Source organism: Mixia osmundae (genome assembly GCF_000708205.1).
Source record: "Mixia osmundae IAM 14324 unplaced genomic scaffold scaffold_3, whole genome shotgun sequence".
Classification (NCBI taxonomy): domain Eukaryota; kingdom Fungi; phylum Basidiomycota; class Mixiomycetes; order Mixiales; family Mixiaceae; genus Mixia; species Mixia osmundae.
This window is the reverse complement of record NW_014575561.1, coordinates 499,113-519,643: the sequence shown is the minus strand read 5'-3', so window position 1 is coordinate 519,643 and position 20,531 is coordinate 499,113. Positions and strand designations below refer to the sequence as shown.

The 20,531-nt window shown below is 55.2% G+C and overlaps 11 protein-coding genes across 11 annotated transcripts; 2 read left to right on the top strand and 9 right to left on the bottom strand.

The window, feature by feature from the left end:
* Positions 1–31: 31 nt before the first annotated feature.
* L969DRAFT_16057 (uncharacterized protein) lies at positions 32–1,168 on the bottom strand (the record flags this gene model as incomplete). Its single annotated transcript, XM_014713536.1, has 6 exons — positions 32–539; positions 592–624; positions 675–784; positions 833–888; positions 938–988; positions 1,045–1,168. The coding sequence occupies 6 exons, from the start codon at positions 1,166–1,168 to the stop codon at positions 32–34; spliced, it is 882 nt and encodes a 293-aa protein (XP_014569022.1).
* A 281-nt stretch (positions 1,169–1,449) lies between these two features.
* Positions 1,450–3,118, bottom strand: L969DRAFT_16056 (uncharacterized protein; the record flags this gene model as incomplete). Its single annotated transcript, XM_014713535.1, has 4 exons — positions 1,450–1,673; positions 1,724–1,915; positions 2,470–2,634; positions 2,683–3,118. 4 exons carry the CDS (start codon positions 3,116–3,118, stop codon positions 1,450–1,452), a joined length of 1,017 nt encoding a protein of 338 aa, XP_014569021.1.
* A 198-nt stretch (positions 3,119–3,316) lies between these two features.
* On the bottom strand, positions 3,317–4,034 carry L969DRAFT_85910 (uncharacterized protein). Its single transcript, XM_014713828.1, has 2 exons — positions 4,009–4,034; positions 3,317–3,945 (listed from the first exon to the last, which is right to left on the bottom strand). Exon 2 carries the CDS (start codon positions 3,906–3,908, stop codon positions 3,429–3,431), a length of 480 nt encoding a protein of 159 aa, XP_014569314.1. The 5' UTR covers positions 3,909–3,945; positions 4,009–4,034; the 3' UTR covers positions 3,317–3,428.
* A 458-nt stretch (positions 4,035–4,492) lies between these two features.
* L969DRAFT_46769 (uncharacterized protein) lies at positions 4,493–7,109 on the bottom strand (the record flags this gene model as incomplete). The annotated part of the gene is made up of 7 exons (XM_014713827.1): positions 4,493–4,728; positions 4,777–5,142; positions 5,180–5,270; positions 5,626–5,765; positions 5,813–6,208; positions 6,541–6,717; positions 6,767–7,109. 7 exons carry the CDS (start codon positions 7,107–7,109, stop codon positions 4,493–4,495), a joined length of 1,749 nt encoding a protein of 582 aa, XP_014569313.1.
* Positions 7,110–7,787: 678 nt separating this feature from the next.
* Positions 7,788–8,406, bottom strand: L969DRAFT_46224 (uncharacterized protein; the record flags this gene model as incomplete). The annotated part of the gene is made up of 2 exons (XM_014713826.1): positions 7,788–8,014; positions 8,064–8,406. 2 exons carry the CDS (start codon positions 8,404–8,406, stop codon positions 7,788–7,790), a joined length of 570 nt encoding a protein of 189 aa, XP_014569312.1.
* Positions 8,407–8,621: 215 nt separating this feature from the next.
* L969DRAFT_46888 (uncharacterized protein) lies at positions 8,622–9,429 on the bottom strand (the record flags this gene model as incomplete). Its single annotated transcript, XM_014713825.1, has 4 exons — positions 8,622–8,845; positions 8,896–8,911; positions 8,990–9,103; positions 9,160–9,429. 4 exons carry the CDS (start codon positions 9,427–9,429, stop codon positions 8,622–8,624), a joined length of 624 nt encoding a protein of 207 aa, XP_014569311.1.
* A 680-nt stretch (positions 9,430–10,109) lies between these two features.
* Positions 10,110–13,816, top strand: L969DRAFT_59558 (uncharacterized protein). Its single transcript, XM_014713824.1, has 3 exons — positions 10,110–11,713; positions 11,764–12,416; positions 12,466–13,816. The coding sequence occupies exons 1-3, from the start codon at positions 10,298–10,300 to the stop codon at positions 13,745–13,747; spliced, it is 3,351 nt and encodes a 1,116-aa protein (XP_014569310.1). The 5' UTR covers positions 10,110–10,297; the 3' UTR covers positions 13,748–13,816.
* Positions 13,817–13,979: 163 nt separating this feature from the next.
* L969DRAFT_16049 (glycosyltransferase family 17 protein) lies at positions 13,980–15,451 on the bottom strand (the record flags this gene model as incomplete). Its single annotated transcript, XM_014713534.1, has 2 exons — positions 13,980–14,609; positions 14,660–15,451. The coding sequence occupies 2 exons, from the start codon at positions 15,449–15,451 to the stop codon at positions 13,980–13,982; spliced, it is 1,422 nt and encodes a 473-aa protein (XP_014569020.1).
* A 172-nt stretch (positions 15,452–15,623) lies between these two features.
* L969DRAFT_46791 (uncharacterized protein) lies at positions 15,624–18,697 on the bottom strand (the record flags this gene model as incomplete). The annotated part of the gene is made up of 10 exons (XM_014713823.1): positions 15,624–15,707; positions 15,757–15,926; positions 15,977–16,534; positions 16,579–17,023; positions 17,078–17,295; positions 17,331–17,523; positions 17,579–17,872; positions 17,927–18,176; positions 18,234–18,576; positions 18,634–18,697. 10 exons carry the CDS (start codon positions 18,695–18,697, stop codon positions 15,624–15,626), a joined length of 2,619 nt encoding a protein of 872 aa, XP_014569309.1.
* Positions 18,698–18,799: 102 nt separating this feature from the next.
* On the top strand, positions 18,800–19,459 carry L969DRAFT_102169 (uncharacterized protein; the record flags this gene model as incomplete). The annotated part of the gene is made up of 4 exons (XM_014713822.1): positions 18,800–18,888; positions 18,955–19,046; positions 19,106–19,268; positions 19,336–19,459. Exons 1-4 carry the CDS (start codon positions 18,848–18,850, stop codon positions 19,457–19,459), a joined length of 420 nt encoding a protein of 139 aa, XP_014569308.1. The 5' UTR covers positions 18,800–18,847.
* Positions 19,460–19,478: 19 nt separating this feature from the next.
* Positions 19,479–20,467, bottom strand: L969DRAFT_46225 (uncharacterized protein; the record flags this gene model as incomplete). Its single annotated transcript, XM_014713821.1, has 5 exons — positions 19,479–19,818; positions 19,879–19,941; positions 19,976–20,165; positions 20,216–20,336; positions 20,387–20,467. 5 exons carry the CDS (start codon positions 20,465–20,467, stop codon positions 19,479–19,481), a joined length of 795 nt encoding a protein of 264 aa, XP_014569307.1.
* Positions 20,468–20,531: the final 64 nt, after the last annotated feature.

Genomic DNA, 20,531 nt, shown 5'->3' with positions numbered 1-20,531 from the left:
CAGCTGTACAAGCATGCATTGATGAGACAACCTAGTACGTCTCTTCGAGATTTTCTTCGTCTTCATCGAGCAAGCGAGGATCGCCATCGTCTTCCACGCTCAGTCCCTCTACAGGCAGTTCGAATCCCGGCGCAGTAGAATACAGGATCTTCTGTATCGCTTCCAGGCTGCCTTGTTCGCTCTCTGAGATCTCCCCGACGCCAGATTCGAGTCTGTTGGTCACGAGCGATTCGATGTCTTGCAGTTTCTCAAAGTAGAAATCGCGTTCTTTCTCCAGTGCGGTGTGACGTTCGTCCAGGTCTGTGTAATCTGCAGTGAGGTTTTCGAGGTCTCGCTTGAGTTGTGCAGTCTGAGCAACCGTCGCCGTCGAAGCTGCGGGTGCACGCGTCGTCGCGGTTGTCAGGGGCGCACGCGCGCTAGCTGCTCCTGGTCGTGCGACTGCTCGAGCGGCCGCCGGTGCGGGCGCAGTCGCACTTGCACGCGTGTGAGCAGAAGAAGCAGATGAGACTGTTCTGTTGTGGCTCATCGTCGGAGCAGCACTATTGCGCAACGTCAGACGCGTACGGGAGCATGCCGAGGTTATATACGCACGAGTTTGTGAGCTGGCCTTTCCGTCTTGCGACGCTGTTTGCATGCATGAGCTGCTTGTTAGTAGAGGTCCAGAGACGACTGACGCATCGTAGTCGCCTCCCGGATAGAACTGATCCCACCATCGCTTGTACCATTGCATGAACTCCAAATTGTCTTGCATCTTGCATTTCATCAATTGCTCAACCGGTATAGGCTGAGCCGCAAGTCTCAGGCTTGCCATTTTCCATGCAGAGGGGCGCACCTTGTCAATCTTGTGTCGCTTGAAAGCTGCTTGCAGGATCTTGAAGTTGTCCACATCTGCCAGCAACACGTCAGCTCAAGCCACGCAGATAAGCCACTTGCGCACATTCGTATTCAGACTTTGCGTTGAACTTGACTTTGTTGAGCGGTACGGTCTCTGCGGGGGCAGCAGTATGAGTGCACAAGGTGCCAAAGAGCTCGCGGCACACGAACGGTAGACCGAGTCGAATATCTGGCAGTAGGTTGCACCGGTCCCGCAAGACTCTATCTTGGTGATGTTGAGCTGCAGAAGCTCCGAGCACCAGGTCAAGAGCTCCTGGCGTGATTCGCCGACCATCTTGCGCAGCTCCTAGCGAACACGCAGAACGCCGAAACGCGCTGCGCTGCAAAATCGCGAGCATGTTCAGGCCAAGCACACTGGCTCTTCAGGTCATGCTATCCTCGCTCATCGTCGAAAGATTTGGCGTCCTCGTTCAGAGACCGTCCGCGACACGCAATTCTGAGCTTCGTCTATGCGCAGCCAAGACAAGCATCCCAACGCATGCAAAGCCAACGCTCGGACCTGCTCTTTTGCCTAACGCTGGTGAGGGGTGCATGATGAGCCTTGTGCGATCATCATCAAACACCGTGACCGAGCGGGACTGGAGTTTCTGTGCAACCTCGATCTCTGCCGTGTCCAGAGATGGGCTGAGCCGCTCCATCTTTGTCCTCTTCGATGACGCTTCTCGTCTCGATGAAGCCCGCAAAAAGCTCAGGGCATGTGATGTCCGATCCAGGGATGGGGATGAGGTCTTCCCCACCGCAGCCAAATGTGTAAACGGCTTTACCCAACTCTAGCTTGTCTGCGCGTGAGGTCAGTCAATGCATGTCGGTGGCACACGGCGGCGTCTACCGTTCGGCATCCAGGCTCTCGACGTGAATGACCAGAAGGCGCTACAGCAGAAGCGAATGACTTCGTTGGCGATTTCGCTGTCAGAGAGAACGTGTACCGTCTGCAGTCGTCTGACGGCGTTGACTTTCAAGATTTGCTGATCGCCTTCGGTTTCGATATTCTCTTCATCACAAGCAGGTCCTTTGGGCAAGCCTTTCTGGACGTGTCAGTATACATGCCTCTCCTTCGGCATTTGGATTCGCATGGAAAACGGCAGCGTCGGACTCCAGCTGATCACCGAGAAGGGGTAGGGCCGACCATCGATCTTGACGACGCCCTGACTTGTCACTTGTGTTCCTTCTAGCAGTATGCAGTAGTTTGCATACTGCCTAGGGCTCGGGCTTGGTTCAGCACATGTCAACGCCAAGGACGACAGTGCAAGCAAACATTGCAACAGCGTCTCATGCGTATTCAGGGCCAGTGCACCGAGGAGGCTCATCGCGACGGGCTATCACAAGATCACGCGTTGTCGCAAAAGAGGGCCAGCGTGCAACAGATCGACCTCTTCCCCGCATCTCTAGCCACCCGATCACCCTCCTCTAGCGCGCTTCGGTCAGACTCAGAGATTGACTAGAGTTCGCTGCTGCTCTCTTTGCCGGAAACGCAGAGATCGCAGCACCCAATCGATTTCGACAGTCAGGATGCCGTGCTGCCACCGACGAGCTGTGATGGCGGAACCGGTATGAAAGAACAACCACGTCTCTGACCCAGCGTATAGATCGCTCGACGCGCTCCAGGTTTATCTTCGATTGCGCTCTTTGTCTCAACGACATCCTCAAAGATTGCCGAGCAGCTGGTACCCACCTCGGGAATTCGACGCATCCCGCCGCCACACGTGAAAGTATACACAGCTTCACCGATGTTGATCTCGTCTGCGTTTAGCAATCAGACAGGTTCGATCAATGCTCTCTCCGACTCACGGCCTGGTATCCGGACTTTGGCCGTGAATGACCAGAATGCGCTGCAACAGAAGCCGATGACTCGGTTGATGATCTCGCTTTCGGAATCGATGTGTACTGTGTCCAACCGTCGGACGGCGTTGACCTGCATGATCGTATGATCATGGAAAACTTTCCTCTCTTGCTCTTCACAACGAGGGCCCTTTGGCAGCTCTCTGTCCGCGAAGCAGTAGGTCTTCATGTTTTCTGTCACTTGGGCTCGCAAGGTGAAGAGCTGCATCGGACTCCAACTCTTGACTTGGAACGCATAGAGCTGCCCATCGAGTTCGACAATACCGTTGCTCGTTACGGTCGTGCTATCGAGCAGCAGGCAGTAGGCTGCAGTCACTGCAGGTTGCGGTCCTTCGGCAAATGCTCCAGCGAGGACTGTCAGAGCAAGGAAGAGAGGCAATAGCATTCCTGCGATCCGCCACACAATGCTTCAGGGCTTCGGGGGAAGTTTGTTCGCTCCTCGCCGGAGTCACTTGGCGACGCGCAACAGCAAGCTTGATGTGATTTAGCAATGGATAGATTTGATTCATGTTGCGAGATCATGCAAGAGGGGCCGAAGACGAGATTCGGACCGCTCACTGCATCCCGATACTCGCTCCGCATTGCTTCATTCAGATTTGCAAATTGACTGTAAACTGCAATTGATCGCCTTGACAAGTTGCTCAATTTCACGTGCCGCTTCGACCGAGATGGCAGCGTTCCAGAGCTCCTCAGGGTCAAGCTGTCCCGCTGCCACCTTCAACTTGGGGTGGTGGAACTGGCGTGAAAGAGCATCCGGGTCTTTGGGTCATCGTCCAGATCGCTCGACGCGGTCCGGGCTTATCTTCGATGTCGCTTCTCATCTCGACGGCATTCTCAAAGATTGCTGCGCAGCTTGCTCCCACACCGGGTATGGGGCGCATACCACCGCCACAAGTGAGCGTATACACAGCTTCACCGACGTCAATCTTGTCTGCGCTCATCGATATCGTCAGACGGGGATCGATCGAGAGTAGCTGCGACATACAGTTTGGCACCCATGCTTTGGCCGTGAAAGAGACAAAAGCACTGCAGCAAAAGCCGATCACTTGGTTGATGATCTCGCTATCGGACTCGACGTGCACTGTTGCCAATCGTCTGACGGCATTGATTTGCATGACCGTATAATCAGGGAATACCCGCCTCTCTTGCTCTTCACACCGGGGTGCCTTAGGCATCTCCTTAACGGTGTAGCAGTATGTCTTTAAGTCTTCCGTAAGTCGGGCGCGCATGATGAAGAGTAGCGTCGGACTATAGCTCTTGACTTCAAACGCATAGGGTTGACCGTCAAGTTCGACAACGCCATGGCTCATCACAGTCGTTCCCTCGAGCAGCAAGCAGTAAGCTGCACTCACCGCAGGCCGAGGCCCAAAGGCGAATGCTCCAGCGAGGACTGATAGAGCAAGAAAGAGAGGCAGTAGCATTCGTGTGATGCGCCAAGAAATGCTTTGATACTCCCAGGGGATTCCCATCTCTCCTCACAGGAGCGACTTCGCGACGCACAACAGTGAACTCCCTCGCCTTCACCGATCAGACGCTTGGGCAGACGGTGGGCTGTCGCCATATGACGAACAGACGCAAGGCGACCCAGCGTTGCGATAAATCGACCGCTCTCCGCGTCACCATACTCGAGAATTGATCTCCACCGTGCCTCGTTCAGACTCATAGATCGACTACAACATTTCAGTTGATTGTCTGAACATTGCCCGAGTCTGTGTGCTTCATCTCCCGGCTTTGCAGCGTTCGACATGCCCTTTGAAGATCAAGCTGTGCCGCTGGCGCCTGCAACTTGGATTGGTGGGGAGGGTATGAAGGTGCATCCGGATCCCGAGTCCATCGTCCAGATCGCTCGTTCCACACCTGGCTTGTCTTCGATGTTGCTTTTCGTCTCGATCGCTTTCTCAAAGATTGCCGAGCAGCTTGCCCCCAGACCGGGTATCGGACGCATTCCACCGCTGCAAGTGAGCGTGTACACAGCTTCGCCGATGTCAATCGTATCTGCGCTCGTCGTCAGACCAGCATCAATCAACATTATCGCCGACTGACAGCGCGGTATCCAGGCTTTGGCTGTGAACGAAACAAACGCACTGCAGCAAAAGCCGATGACTTGATTGACAATATCGCTATCGGAGTCGACATGCAAGGTCTCCAATCGTCTGACGGCATTCATCTGCATGACCACGTAGTCTGGAATTGCTCTTCTGGCTTGCTCCTCGCATCGGGGACCCTTTGGCATCTGTTTTGCAGCGTAGCAGTAAGACTTTAGGTGATCTGGCAATTGGGCCCGCATGGTGAAAAGTTGCGTCGGACTATAGCTCTTGATTTCAAAGGCATACGGTTGACCATCAAGCTCGACGACGCCGTTGCTCATCACAGTCGTCCCCTCGAGCAGCAGGCAATAATTTGCGCTCACTGCAGGATGGGGCCCGCCCAGAGAGGTTGCTGCGACCAATGATGAAGCAAGAACGAGATGCAGCAGCATTGGTGTAGAGCGACGCGGTTTCGGCACTCAGGGCAGGGTTGTGACGCGCTACGGCAAGCTCGATATGTTTTGTCGATCAGTGCTGCGCAGGTCAGTCGCGGCGCGCTGTCATGACATACAAGAGGGGCCACCATGCAACGAATCCGCCTCTTCCCCATCTCTGTTCTCGACGATCGTCTCAGACGTGCTCCAGCCTAGGTACACTGTAAGTTGCATTGCATTGCATCGCCGCACCGAGGCCCGGTCGATGCACGCCGCTTCTACCGAAACAGTATGCCGCAACTACCGGTATCGTAGCGCTCGACGAACGTTGAGGATCACGATATCCCGCTACGCCTTGCAACTTGAGCTGGCAGGGCTGGTATATAGGTACAGCCGTGCTGTCTGTTCATCGTCCAGACTGGCTGGCGCACTCCAGGCTTGTCTTCGGTGTCGCTCTTCATCTCGAAAGCTTTGTTGAATATAGCCGAGCAAGTGGTCCCAAGGCCGGGAATGGGACTTTTCTCACCTCCGCAAGTGAGAGTATACACGGCCTCTCCGACTCGAAGATTATCTTCTTTGCACATCAGACAGTAGTCACGAGTAATAATCCAGACTTACAGCCGGGTACTCGGGCACTGGCCGTAAACGACCAAAATGCGCTACAGCAGAAGCTGATCACGCGGTGTACCATCTCACTTTCGGTCTCGATGTGCACTGTCTCCAGACGTCTGACTGCGTTGATCTGCATGACCGTATAGTCAGGGAATGCCTTCCTCTCTTGCTCTTCACAACGAGGTCCCTTTGGCAACCGTTTATCTGCAAAGCAGTATGTCTTCAAGCCTTCGGGTAGTTGTGCCCGCATCGTAAAGAGCACCATCGGACTCCAGCTCTTGACCTCAAAGGCATATGGTTGGCCGTCGAATGCTAGGATGCCCTGGCTCGTCACAGTCGTTCCTTGTAGCAACAAGCAGTAATTCGCAGTGACTGCTGGCTTGGGTCCGCCTAGAGAGGTCCCTGCGAAAACCGACAGAGCAAGAAGACGAAGCGATAGCATTGACGCGGTTCATCAGAACATGCATCAGGAGTTGATCGCGCTTTATACTTTCATAGGAGCAGCTAGCAATTTCGCGACGCGTTACTGCCCTTGTCGCCCTTGATTGCATCCCTAGCTTATTAGCGCTCAAACGGAACCACAGATGTACGCTCGAGCGTTGCTGGTCGAGATGCAGCACGTACTGCATTGCTATATGTCAGCTGACTACCTTTTCGGCAGCCTGTTCTACTGCCTGTGCCTTGCGTTCATTGCGAACTTGAACTTGAAGTCAACAGGACGGGCGTCAAGCTACATCCTTGGTGTTGGCCTGAAGTCCAAATGGGCAGGCGCGCATCTCTAATCTCGACTGTGCTCGTTGTTTCGAGAACTTCTTCGAAAAGATCTCGGCATCGGACTGGCACATCGGACAGGAAGCGCGTCCCAGGACCGCAGACGAATGTGTAAAATGCTTCGCCTAGCTCGAGTTTGCCTGCAGTCATTGTCAATGCACGCTTGATATCGTTTCTTGGTTAGCCTACGGGTGCCTAGCCAAGCTCTGGCTGTGAACGAATAGACAGCGCTGCAGCACTGACGTATTATCCGATTCACATTCTCATTGGCTGAGAGGACTCCGAGCGTGTCGAGGGCCCTGACGGCATTCACCTGGAGCGTCTGGTAGCCTGAGACGAGTTCGAGCTTCTCAGGTTCGCAATTTGGTCCTTTGGGAGCGTCCCCGAAGACGTGGCAGTATGCTTGTTTCTTCTTCGGCAGCTGGATCTTCAGCAGGAAAAGCTGCTGAGGACTCATGCTCTTGACTTCGAAAGGATATATCTGACCGTCGAGGAGAACGATGCCGTGACTTGTTACCGTGGTCCCCGCCATCTTGATGCAATATGTCGTATATTCCGGAGCTGGCCCTGCCAAGACTGCCGCAAGGGCGGTCACGGCGAGGAGGAAGTGATTCAGTACTCGAAATGCCATGCAAATTCCTGCGTTTGACGGTCACGACGAAGAACCCTGACTTTTGCTTGACGCCCAGCTCGACACCAAAGGGGTTAGCCACCTCGGGACCCTGTCGATCTCTCAGCGTCAGCTAGGCCATGGATGAAAATCCAAGGGCTAGCGTCTAGCCGCTTCTTGAGCTCCCCAGTCCCCGGACGAGGCCTGGTATCTCGGTGTCGTTCGCATATGCCGCTTTCGGTTCTCCACGTGGGCTGTTCTTGCGAGCGTGATGCAGAGAACGATCTTTGTCATTTGTACCGACCGCCTATGTCACGAGAAGTCAAATACGGGCTCTAGCATGTATGCTACATGAGTAGAAGATGCAAGGTATGTTCGCTATTGATCATGGAGCAGGGAAGATATTGACAGCAGACCTCGCGACGCGCTACTGTCGACCAGACCGTCGACTGTCGACTGTGATAAATCTCACCCTTCTTCGGTCCACGAGGCCTCCCTCGATAGTCAAGCGCTCGAGTATCGATACTGAACATGCAGTGATATTACAGTGCAGCCTGCGAGAGGGTTGACGCAGTCGCGCCTTACTGCCTGAGCTTTACATTACTGCTGACTTGCGCTGCCATCTTCGACGGGAACATGGCTACAACCGTGATGAACGCCTAAGGTCCAGATTGGCACGCGCGCGTCCTGATTCGCCACTGTACTGTGGGTCTCGTAAACCTCTTGATGATCAAAGATGTCTTGACATTGGAAGGGCGCTTCAGGTATGGGCCGCTTTCCGGCTGCACAGTTGAAGGTATACACTGCCTCGCCTAGCTTGAGCTTGCCTATGCGCTCCATCAGTGTGTGCACAGGAGCATGATTGAGCTAGCTGACGAGCTGTGACCCAGCCTTGAGAGGTGAACGAATAGAAAGCGCTGCAACACTGGCGTACGATCGCGTCTACCGATTCATTATCCGAATCGATAGCGAGCGTCTGCAGAGACCTGACGGCGTTCACTTGGAGAACTTGATGCTCCGAAATGGTCTTCAGTCCTTCAGCTTTGCAGATAGGTCCTTTAGGTGCGTCGCCAAAAGCGCTGCAATATGCTTTGTTGGTCTTTGGCAACTGTATCCGGAGCTCAAAGAGCTGCTCCGGACTCCAGCTCTGGACACTGAAAGGGTACATCTGGTCGTTGAGCATGAAAGCGCCTTGGCTCGTGACAGTCGTTGCAGCCATCTTGATACAATATGACGCGTACTTTGAGCCCGGGCTTGGCGCAGCAGAGACTGTCACGAGAGCGGTCGTGACGAGTACGAAGGCAGTCAGCATCTTGTGGCTTGTGCAAGTCGATCGCCGACAGGCGCGCCTCACGACAAGCCCTGATCTGCCCAGAGTTACGTCAGAGGGGTGTATCTGCGCCCCAGCTCCTGAGGAGATAAGATGATTTGCATCTAGAACGTTTGTACACTCTGCGGGGTCGAGGTACATCCGCCGGATTTCTTGACCGTCGTCCAGAATGGTTTCTGGTATCCCAAGTCATAGCGAAACTCGCACTGATCGCTTTCGATCTCCACGTGGAATATCTCTGCGCAACTGATATCCATGCCCGGTATGAGGTACTTTGTATTCGGACCGCACATAAAGCCAAGCACAGGTTCTGCGATCTTGAGGTTGCCTGTCGTTCCACTCAGTGATTTGATAATGTAGGCCACATGTGATGCTCACGGTTCGGCAAGAATGCCTGCAGGAGTAAGGTCCATTGTACGGAACAGCAGCTAAGCAAGATGCTCTTTACTTCGACAGGCCCAAAGGTGTCGACTTGACTCGTCTGCATTGATCTGACTGCAAATAACTCGATCTCGAAGTTGTCCGGCGAGGCTTGGTCGATCTTGCTGGCTTCAACGCTGGGCAATCGCGGCATATCAGATTCGCCCTACAGTCACACGCATGAGCTCGATGATGAACGGTTACAAATCGAATGCTGCGTACTGCAAAGCACCATGCATTGAGCGGGTCGAGGGTGAGTCTGACACCGAAAAGCATGCTTGGCTGTTCTGCGGTGACGACAAAGGGCAGGATCTGACCATCGAGCGCGACTTGACCATAGCATGTGGCTGCCACTTGCTCAAAGGCAATGCAGAATCTCCCGCCAGCGGGTGTAGGGGCCTCCAGCCTGTCTGTCGCACTCGCTGCTTCGTGTAGACCCACAACGAACCAGACGATACTTGCTGCTCGAGAGCATAGCCGAAATGAGCGCATAGCCGGCAAGGCAGCGATATGTGGCTTCCAGTTGTACCTATGGTGATACACTGACTCGCATCAACCTCATCGATATGCGCCGAATAGAGCCGTCTCGAAAAGCCTATCACCGAGCGCGCCGACCAAACCATGACACGACGACTCGCTTGCGTGCGCGTTCCGGTCAGAGGCGCACGTCCGACGTCGATTGAGCGCTGTTATGCTCTAGCAGCTCCGCTAGTTGCCTGGAGTATTGCATAAGTGCACCGAAACACTCATGCGCTCGTTGAACTCGTTTGCTGTCCGAGATGGCTTCACGTTCTGACTACACAAACGAATGAAGAAGTAGACGGCTGCTCCAAGTTCGATGGGTCTCTGACCGCGTCCACGACATGGTGATTGGGAACCTGAGACTGAGGGCAGCAAGCGCGGTCACGATGGCCGGCGTTGAGGTCGCAAGTGCGTGAGCAAGGGAAACGTCGAACCATATGGCTTCCTGTCAGAGAGCGAGAGATAGGCAGCAGCGGTCAGGGGACAGATCGACGGGCAGGCGTTTCAGAGAGGAGTATCGACGACAAAGTCAGCAGCGCGGTCAGGGAACGAGTCGCGATGAGGCTTGACTCGAGAGACAGTGAACTGCGCCCGAGCGCCGAGCGTGGCTTTTGGCGCGCTTGCAGTCGATAGTGCCCCACAACAGTTCCGTTGTCCCGATCGCTCAAAGCAGAAGGCAGCCGCAGTCTTTGGATATCAGCGCTTAGCAGCGTTCTTGCGCCTGCATGTGCCCGCCTATAGAATCAAGGTGATCAGCGTCGACCCTCGGCGGAGCTTATATCGCACCTTTCGCCCAAGTGCATAGATCAGACGACAGCGCCAGATAGAGACAGCGGCCATGCGAGCCATTGACACCTCGCCCGGTTATGCGTCGCAACCGGCCAGCAGGATACCGAGGCTGTCTGCCGGTGCAGGTCCCACCACGGCTGGCTCGCGTAGAGTGCCTTCGGCGGGCAGCAAGTCTGGACTGCCCAGCCCAGTAACGCCAAAAGAGCCAGCTCAGCGTGCTCAGCCCAAGCCAGACGTAGCAAACATAGAGACAGACAAGTCAACAGCAACACTTCCAATGACGACTACAAGCCCGCTCGCACAAGAATCAATTGTTGCAGAGCTGACGGCAGGAGCCAAAGCGCCCGCTCCCGGCAAGCCTACGGGCATTCCCCGTTCGACGAGTAACAGCAGCGGTGGTATGCCGGCCATACGACTGCTACGCAACAGATTCCTGCACTCCAATACGCAGACGAAGTCCACTGCCGTGACGCCGTCGCCAAGACCTTTGCCTATCAAGACGAGCCCTACTACATCTGGTATACCACGAGCCAACGGTGCTGGCTTTGGCTTCAACAGGACGCCCAGTCAAGGCAACAAAAGCGTCAAGCTAGACAGCTCGACAAACTCACCCGTTCAGGACGACGTGCCCTCCCTCGCATCCATTGGCACGGGGAGAAAGAGCGCAACCCCTCAATCGCCAACGCAAGCCAGAAGTCCTGCGTCCCCTACATCCCCTAGATTCAAGACCGGCAGTCAGCAAGATCCGTCGGCACGACCGCGGCGAATTTCGTCTCCGCGCATCTTGTCGAGTTCTACAGAATTCGAGACGCCAATTGAGGAAGCAAGCGAGACTCATGACAACTTCATGGCCACTTCGCGGTCTCCTCCACTCGTGAGGATGTCGCTCGACAAAGCAAGAACATCCCTAGATAAGAGTGACCGCATCGGCTTGGGCTTCCCGATCAGACAGACTGCGCCTGCGTCGCGCGAGATATCAGGTTCATCCCTTGTCACACCGGTCACTATTTCTGCCGGTCGTTTGGGCCTCGAAGAATCGCCAGAGATCAGTCCTGGATTGCGGACTCACGACGCCTCGCCCGAGCCCGAGCAAGCTCCGATAGCGTCGCAGAAGGCACTGGGCTCTACCAATCCGTCCGGCCAGCCGCTCAATGGCTCGCCAGATGTCACAAGCCCGGGAACGAGATCAGTGCGCAGTTTCGTCTCAAGCACAAGTCCTCCCGATCCGCCTGAACGTGCTAGCTCCGTGCCGAAAGCTTACAGAGGCTCGGATGGTTTAGCTCGATTCTCTTCTATCGGAAGTGCAGCCAATGGTCATGCTCAGCCGCCAATCAACAAAGACGATATGGCCTACAGAGCTCACGCGTTGCAATCGCGCTCTCTGTCAAGAGGGTCATCGCAAGGCACTTCGCGCTCGACCAGCCCGACTGCAGCTGCCGAGCCTGCAAAGACTCACATAGAGCAGGCAAGCGCTCTGATGCTGAAAAAGGTATCAGTGGCTGATCGTGCGAGCAGACTGCGCTTGCCCCACCGGTTGCAACCTCGCTAACGACCGGGCGTTCTGCGATAGACTCGATTTTGGCATCTGATGAAGGCATACTGGGATTGCGTTCAGTACAGTCTAGCAGTCCTCATGTCGTCTCTCGCGAAGCTCAACTTGCAGCAGAGCAAGAGACTGAGCGTGTGGACAGTCTGCGCGTGCCAAGACAGCCGTCTGCCCAGCGACACTCTCCTCTTGAAGATCTAATCGCTTCCCTCGGTGGCCGACGCGTCTCTGCAGAGTCCGATAGATCCGAAGCTAGTGCAAAGAGCTCGGAGGAAGACGTACAAGCAAGGCCCAGTCTGGTTGCGCCGGGCAAGCTGGTCTCGAGATGGTCGTCCAGCTTCACAGCGCAATCTGAGCGCAGCTCAACTCATGCCCCTGAAGTGGCCGTAGATACGCCGGGCTCACAGACGGAGGATGATGAGCTCAGCGCTCTGCCAAGCGATCTGGGCAACAGCCTTGCAAATCGGAATATCACGCCTCGCACGGCAAAGCGTTGGTCTCTCGATGAGATGGAACAATCCTATCAGCGTATGCGAGCAATCATCACGTCGACGAGTGTGGAACCTGGTGAGACTAACAAAGCCGCGGCATCGGGCCTGGCAAGATCAGTGTCCGCGCAAACGTAAGCTTGCTTCTATGACGGATATCACAGTGGCTGATCATTCTAGCAGGCCACCCAGGCACACGACGTCCCCAGATGCAACGCCAACAGCGAATCGTCGTGCGAGCTGGGCGTCTCGACCACAGACTAGCTCGGACTCTGAAGAGGACGTTCCGCAGATCGGCGCCTATCCTAAGAAGATGACGCCCGCATCAGCCAGATCGCTACGCCACATGCGATCCTCGACTGCTGAAAGCTTCGCGTCTTTCACGACTGCAACAAGTGTAAGCGCTCCAGACAATCTTGATGCTCTCGCTACTACGCCGACGACGCCGCGAGCTACCGTGCATACGCTGCCCGATGAGCGGCCTCGGTCCGCTAGCGTCAATTCTTTGCATTCGACGAGCCCGTACACCCGCCTGCCCGCCATGCGACCGCGCGGTGTGCGCCGAAGCTTGGCTGGCACTTCAGATCGATCAGTGAGTGTACAATCGAATCATGCGCCTCTCGTCGAGCGGAGTGATTCCGCCCAGACGGCGACCGATCGCGAGCTTAGTGATGACCATCTTGCCGAGCTCTCGAACACGTCCAGATCAGCGTCCATCGAGCGCAGCTCGTGGTTCAACGACAATACGCCCGGGAGAGCTTTCGCTGCAAGGCCCACCCGAATCGCGTCCGGCTCATCTACGCTGGCCGATCAGAGCTTGGCAAACATACGCAAGCAAGATAAGATCGAGCTATTTTTGCAATACACTAAAGCCATGGCTGAGCTCGACGCTCTCAAGATGCAGAGCTCGCTCGAGCGTCAGGCTCTGCTTGATGCGCTACAAGAGCAGAGAGAAGCTCTTCAGGACATCAGAAATCAGCGTGACGCCCTACAAGCACGCAATCAAGACGAGAGAATGCGCTCTGTGCTTGGCTATGATCCCGCAGCGACTCTTCGCAATCGCTCGCGTCAACATTCTCGTTCTGCGTCGGCGTCGATCGAGGTGGATCATAGCAGTCCGGGCAACACATCGCTACGCGCAGATTCTGAGCGTAGCTCTCGCGAGGCTGAGCTGCATGAAGAGCTGCAGTCGACTCAGTCGCAGCTTGCGCAGATGCAAGCTCAATTGGACGCAGCTCGCAGGGAGATGGAAGCCCTGCGGATTCAGGCTTCCTCTCCCGTACCAGAAAGGTCAAAGACAACCAAGTTAGCGCCGTCCTCGAAACTTCCTAGAAAATCGATCACGCTTGCAAAGACCAACGGACGACATGGACATGCTTCAGATAGCTCGTCTGTTGGCGATCGCGAGCGACCTGGCAAAATCAGTATCAAGTCTTCTTCCGTTCGCACTCGCTTGACGCGTTAAGCGTCGATGTATCAATCGTTATGATTGCCCTTTATCTTGTGTCACCTTTATTGGATCTTGTTGATGTTCATTCCACGCACGACGCGCGCAAATCTGTCATGTCAGCTGAGGACATACGCGCTCGCGTGCTCGAATATGCGAAGAGGGGCCCCTGATATACGCCTGTACAACAGACAACCGAGCTGCGACAAAGGATGCCGTGCGATCTGCATAATGGAACAACATACGATGTCTAAGAGTGTCTGTTTTGACGTCTGGCGCGACGATGTATCGGTGGTGGTGGTAATGAGGTATCGCAGGGGCGTAAATGCGCGAATTTGTCAGCGGCGGCTTGTGGCATACCAAGCGCGAATGGCCCGATCGGCAGATGTTGTGCATCGCGATGGTGCCGAAGCGTGCGCCAAGGAATGCTCGGCGCTTGTGAGGTAGATGAGATCCATGATGCTGTGCTGCACGACGCGCGAGTGGGGTCGAGGTGACAGTGATGACACTGCCAACCGGCGTGTGCAAGGATATAGACAGATTGTCGCGACGAGTGTGATGCGTTGAAGCGCTCAAAGTATGCCATTCGCAGCGCATCGACTGTCTGCGCAACGGCCTTCCAGGTCGCATCCGGGGCGAGAGCTCGCGACAGTCTAGCCTCGCTGGAGGCCTGGAACCGATGGCGAGTCGGCTCTAGAGCGAGATGCAAAAGCGACGGATAGCCTGTACATCGCTTGAGCAGGGAAAGTGCCTGCCGTGAAGGGATCTCGTTGTGAAGAGACTGTATGACCATCGATCCGATCCTTGGCTTGACCTGATTGTTCAAGATATACGAAATCTCAGACTGAGCTTGCAAGAGTAGTTGCTGCTCATCGTCAGACTGCCATACGCTGTCAGCTAGACGTTATGAGACGTGCAAATTCCACGTACGTCTTGCGGTGATGGGACGATTAGGGTATGATACAGGACTTTGCGACGAGCAAACCAGAATCTACCCTTTTTACCTCGCGCCACTTTCGCCCACTCGTTCTCACGCGCAGCAGGCCGATTCGAGTAGACCACGTCGAGGATGACGAAAGTATCTATGTCGTCCCATAGCTCTCTTATCCGAAGTTCGACAAGCGCGTCGTGCTCGCCAGACGCTCGCTGTCGCTGCGCGCCCTCACGCGATGGCAAAATGAGGAAAGCATCGATGTACTGAGGCAAGAGCTTGAAACGACGAGACTGTCTGGAGGGTCTGAATGCAAAGAGACCCGAAGCAGCACACAGTGCATCGGCCTCATCGGCATACGTCATCGTCGGGTCGCTGAGCGCTTCCTCGAGGGAGGCATGCGGTATGACTTTCCAAGCTTCAAACTCGGATATGTTGGCATCATGAGTCGATATGACGGGGAAAGCAACCGGATCCGGTCCTGGCAGATCCAGTCGTAGCTGTGACAGCTTGCCATCGCCCGTCCAGGCCGATCGCACGGCTGCTGAACCGTGCGAGACGAAGTGGGCAACCTCGTCTTGTAGCTGCCCTCGCAACTTTGATATCTTGTTGTACCAAGTCAGAGCAACAGAATCATCGAGTGAGCTACGTTTGAGTCCCTGCTGATGCTGTGACGGCTGCTGGATCGCCAGAGCTCTGTGCGTCCAGGACAGTCTACCGCCCAAACCCGCCAGGGCAGATACCGACAGACAGACGAGCAGTACCAGCACGAGCCTCGTGCGAGTCAACATGATCCTAACTATCCTGAATGCGGATCGTCATGCCGTCACCGCATCGTTGGCGCCCACACAAAGCTTTGCAGACCATGGCGCGTGTCTTTTGTATGAAAGTCCCAAAAGTCGCGTCCCGACCGTCACGCGATCAGATATCACGCTTGCCGACTGATGTGCATGCACTACAGGCTCATGCACTCATATGTGCCCACTGCTTTGCAGCAACAATATACTTGTCGGTGCTGTCGACAGCATGTGTGATCTCTTTCGAGAACTGTTGGACACTTCAGCTCCGCAGATCTGACACCTTGCATAGAGCTCACCTGCCGAGCGAACTGGCGGTACCAACCGTCGAGCCACCAGCTCTGCCACTCGTCAAGTGTGACGTTGTCTGTGGCTTTTGCGAAGCGAGTTGCGCAGTCGCGCATGACTTGAGCCTCGTTTTCTTCGAATAGCTTCAGGTTCTTCTCTGCCTGCTGCAGCTCTTCGACCGCTGCGAGACCTCGTCAGATCACAGTCTGACGGGCCGTTGCAGACACGGACCTGCATGGGGACCATCAACCTCCATGGAGTTGCTGATGCTCTTGAGCTCTTTGACACGCTTCTCTGCCGCGATGACACGAGCTCGTACTTTCTCAATCGTAGCGCGCAAGATGTCCCAGACGACGATGTGATGCCAAGTCGGATCAGGCGCACCGTCGCGCTCGAAAACCCAGGCAACGATATCGGCAGGTGTGACGATGCGATACTGCAGAAATTTGTCCATGACGATGAAGATGTAGTGAGGATGTCTTCGCCAGAACTTCGCAATCGTTCTCAGCATGGCCATGCGCGTCTGTGGCGAATGCGATAGCTGTCTGAGAAGTTCGAGGTAGCGTTCGACGATATTGAGCGTGTGCGAGAATGAGCGAGAGCCAATCTCAAGTAGACATTCGACAGCGAGATCACACTTTCGTAATTCTGCCTCGAGCTCTTCCTGGCCTTGCTCGGCAATGAGGACTTCTTGCAGTCGGCTGAGCTTCTCCAGAATCTCGTGCGGCGGCGCCCTATTGCGCATGTCACCCACGACGATGTCCGCAAAGACATGATTAGGATGGTCTGCTTCAGTTATGAGCTGGGTGTGCAACACCAGCGCGGGTACTCACCTGGCTGCTCGTACTCGAAGTTGGAGCCGGGAGCGCCTTCTGCCATGACACCAACGGCGTGATAGGCTTCCGGCAGGCTGAGCTTGATGCGATCAAAGTAGCTCAACCGCACTTCGAGCGAGATGAGCTGATCGATGAGCACTCTCTTGGGATGAGAGTCGGGCAGCAGCAAGTCATTTTGCCAATCTGCCCATTTCCACTGAAAGTTGAAATTGCTGACATGCTGCGAGAACCACAACGCGAAGCGACGGACGCCCTCTGCATCTAGCGAAAGGGCGGACGAGGCGTCCTGTGCGCCTAGAGAATTGAAGAGCTTCCGCACGCATTTACCGATAGGCGGAGCAACGAGCGCAGGCGCTAGGATGCACATTTCTACGAGCAGCGAGCCAAAGTAGGTCTCTGTGTGTTCTGGTGCAGGCAGGGCGAACAGCTGCGCAAGGACCGACTGTGCACGACATCTTGATCAGACACTATTGCTTCGAAGGAAGCCTGCGCGTACCTCCACGATGAGGTTCTCGAGCGAGAGCACAGAGTCGGTATCGCTGGGGCCGGAGGCTGGCTTGAACACGCCGTCTGGTAGCCACTGACGCAGATCGAGAAGCGTGCGAGCGCCAATTTTGCGATTCGGGTCAAAGATGGCGATGAGATCGCTGACCAAATTGCGCAGGATGAAGCCGGCTTTGCTCGTTCGGCTCGGGACACTCTGTATGTGGTTGACTTCAGCAGCTGTCGCATCACGACGCTTCGTGGACTTGCCTCGTCGTCGAAGAGCGTATGCTGGAACGCGACAAAGCCAAAGTCATGCGGCCCAGAGGGCAGCGTGACCGCTTGCAGCTCGATGGGCTTGAAAGGCTGGCCAGCTTCCATCGATGAAAGTACGCTGGATTCGGCCAGACAAGTGATGGGTGTCTTGTCTTGCAGTGCCTCCACGGCGTCAACAATAGGCTACGGACCATAGTTGATCGTCAGCTCGTTCAGCTGACGTGCACGATTGACGAACATCACGCAATTGCTGCGTTGCACCAGGCGAGGCTGAGAGGAGTGTGCGATCGACCTTTCGCTTGCTGACGTAGTGGCGGAGAGTAGCAACAATTTCACTGCGTTTGGCTTCGTTCGAAGCCCCACCTTCCGAGTGTATGAGTCCAGCTACGAGCAAGCGCACGCATTGATCGCCTTGACGAATGCCGAGGCCTGGCGTGCTCACGATCGCTGCTAGGCTGTTAAGGGTGGACAGGAAGCTATCGGCGGTCACAAGTGGCCGGGGCAGCTTTGAGAGGATAGCAAGGAACTGAATCTACCCTTGTACACCCTAAGCTGGCCATATGGCACGTTTGAGGGAGATGCTGACCACTAGGCGAGCGCTGCGAAAGTCAAGCGCGTCGATGGAATCTTGCAGAAACTTTCCGAGATCTTCGACGATAGTCAGGCCGACCATGACGCGCGCTGGTTCTAGGAGATCTTTTTGCGTGGCATTGAGGATCTGGACGGTATCACCCGCGCTGACGGAGACGAGAGGCTTGATGTCGAGGAGAGGGTCAATGGTGAGCATGGCGAGCAATGCTGCAAAGTGAGGCGCCTTGTGTGGCTGCTCGGTGATGCTGTGAGATGCAATCAAAGACATCAGAGACCGGGTCTGATGTTCATGATCGACGTACGCATGTCGAAAGGCAAGGAGGATGTCTGGGCGGGATGGAGTCCATTCTCTTTCTATGAAGCTCCTCATCGCTTTCAGGCCAGCCAAATCGACGCGGTAGATCGTGTTCGTGTCCTCCTCATGGGGTATATCTGCTGCCCAAGCAAAGAAAGCCTCCTTGAAGCGATCAAGCGAGGTCTGGACAGGCGCAGCATTCTGAGACTGGCGGTCGCGATGGAAGCCTCCCCTGCCGCCCCTCCTTCCGGCCCGTCCACCTCGATAGCCTGATGGAGAGTTCTCATAATCATCTCGACGTCGTCTGTAGCCGCTTCTCCCGCTGCCGTCGTAGCTGTCATCTTCGTCGTCTACGCATGTTTGGGCTGTCAGCGGAGGAGGAACGGCAAACTGTCAATAGTGCGTACCTCTGTAGCGCTTGCCGTACGAGTTGGGCGTGGAGTAGCTCGGCCCAGTGGGTATGTTGTACATCCTGGCGGAACACCAAGGGCCTGTAGCAATAATTTCGTAACAGGCCGCGTCAAAGATTTCGTCGAGAGATCGCCCTCAAGTAGAATTTTTATTTCGAGCTCTCTGCCACCGAAGCGACAAGGACAGCAAGCCTGCCATCAGACCGAAGCAATGGCGCCAGCAGTGAACAAGAAGACCAAGAAGAATGCCGAGTGCGTGGATGAAGCAGACGATGCAGGCCAGGGAGATTGACAGAGGACGTGGCTCGTCTCTTGCAGGAACATCAACGCTCGACTAGCGTTGACGATCAAGTCTGGCAAATATGCGCTCGGCTACAAGAGCACACTGAGGCTCATGCGCTCAGGCAAGGGTCAGTCGGCACTCAAGCAATGCACTGAGGAAGTGCTGACCTGCATGGTGGGACGACAGCCAAGTTAGTGCTCATTGCAGGCAATTGCCCACCGCTGCGACGATCAGAGCTCGAGTACTATGCGATGCTCTCAAAGACACCCGTGCATCTCTATGCCGGCAACAACGTCACCATGGGCACAGCCGCCGGCAAGGTCTTCCGAGTAGGCGTCCTAACAGTCACGTACGTCTTTCCTCAAACTCGGCCTGCTCGCACTGATCACTTCGCCCGCCGCTTCACAGTGACCCAGGAGATTCGACGATCCTGCAAATGCACGCGGGCGCACAGTAGACGTCTCCCGTTTGCCGCACCAGATGTATTTGCAGCTCGGATGCATTGACCGTGTTCTGTGCCATCACACATACAGACGCTGAAGGGGCGGCAGCGTGATTTCTATGCTTTGCTGATGACGAGCTCTTGCAAGAGCTTCATTGTGTCCTCAGGGCAGGTGACCCTGTGACCGATCGTGCGCGGATCCTCATAAATCTCATAATCGTTTCCTCCCTTGTGTGTCTTGTCACCGAAGAAGTGAATCTCCGTGAAGCCTTCTTGCTCGATGTGACGGAGTGCGTACGTCTTGTCCCATCCGGTAGGGAAGATGTCGAAGCTAAGCTGACCGCCGATTGCAAAAGTGAGCGAGAGGTCAGAGAACTTCTCTTGCAAGACTTTGATAAACGCCGCGCGAACTTGATGCTGATTGTCATACGCATTGAACGCCAGTCGCTCTTCTAGACTGTCGTCATGCGTAGTCCGGTGAGCACAAGTAGCAGTCACTACGTTCCGAACGACTGACTTTGCGTTACGGCCAATCGGCGAGACGTTGATCATGCCGTTCCTGAACTCGACAAAGGTTCCTCTGCCATCAAACATCAGTAGGCAGTTACACATACGCTTGGTAGATCGTCGCTTGCCTCTTGATGGGAATGTCCAAGTCTGCAATATAGTGCAGGATGAAATTGACGAGTTGCTTGTACTTTTCCTCGCCCACGTGCTTGATGAACGACTGCGAAGCGAGCACCTGGCCCATCTTGAACGCCGTCAACCCATTCTCTGCAAAGCAAAAGTCGAACTCTTCCAGGACTGCACGCCAGGTCAGCGCGTTCGTCGACTTCTCCAAACGGCAGACGGACTGTTCGTGTTGCCCACAGTGAGCTGTTCAGTGATTTTGCCGAGATCCGATCCACCGACGAAGCCGATGACTGTCTTCTTGCGTACATCTCGGAGCAGCTGTAGCATCTCTGGCGTGGCGGTCTGCACTACTGGCGATCAGCGTTTTCGCCACCCGTGGGCGGCATACGTACCAGCCGAGGCTTAGACAACGTGCCATCTACGTCAAATAGAAAGACGCTCTTGCCCATAGGGCGTGTAGCAAAGTCTGCCATGCTTAAATGTGGATGGTTCGTGCGCTGCCTGTGGCAATCTTGCGCGACGCGCTCGTTCGTGCGT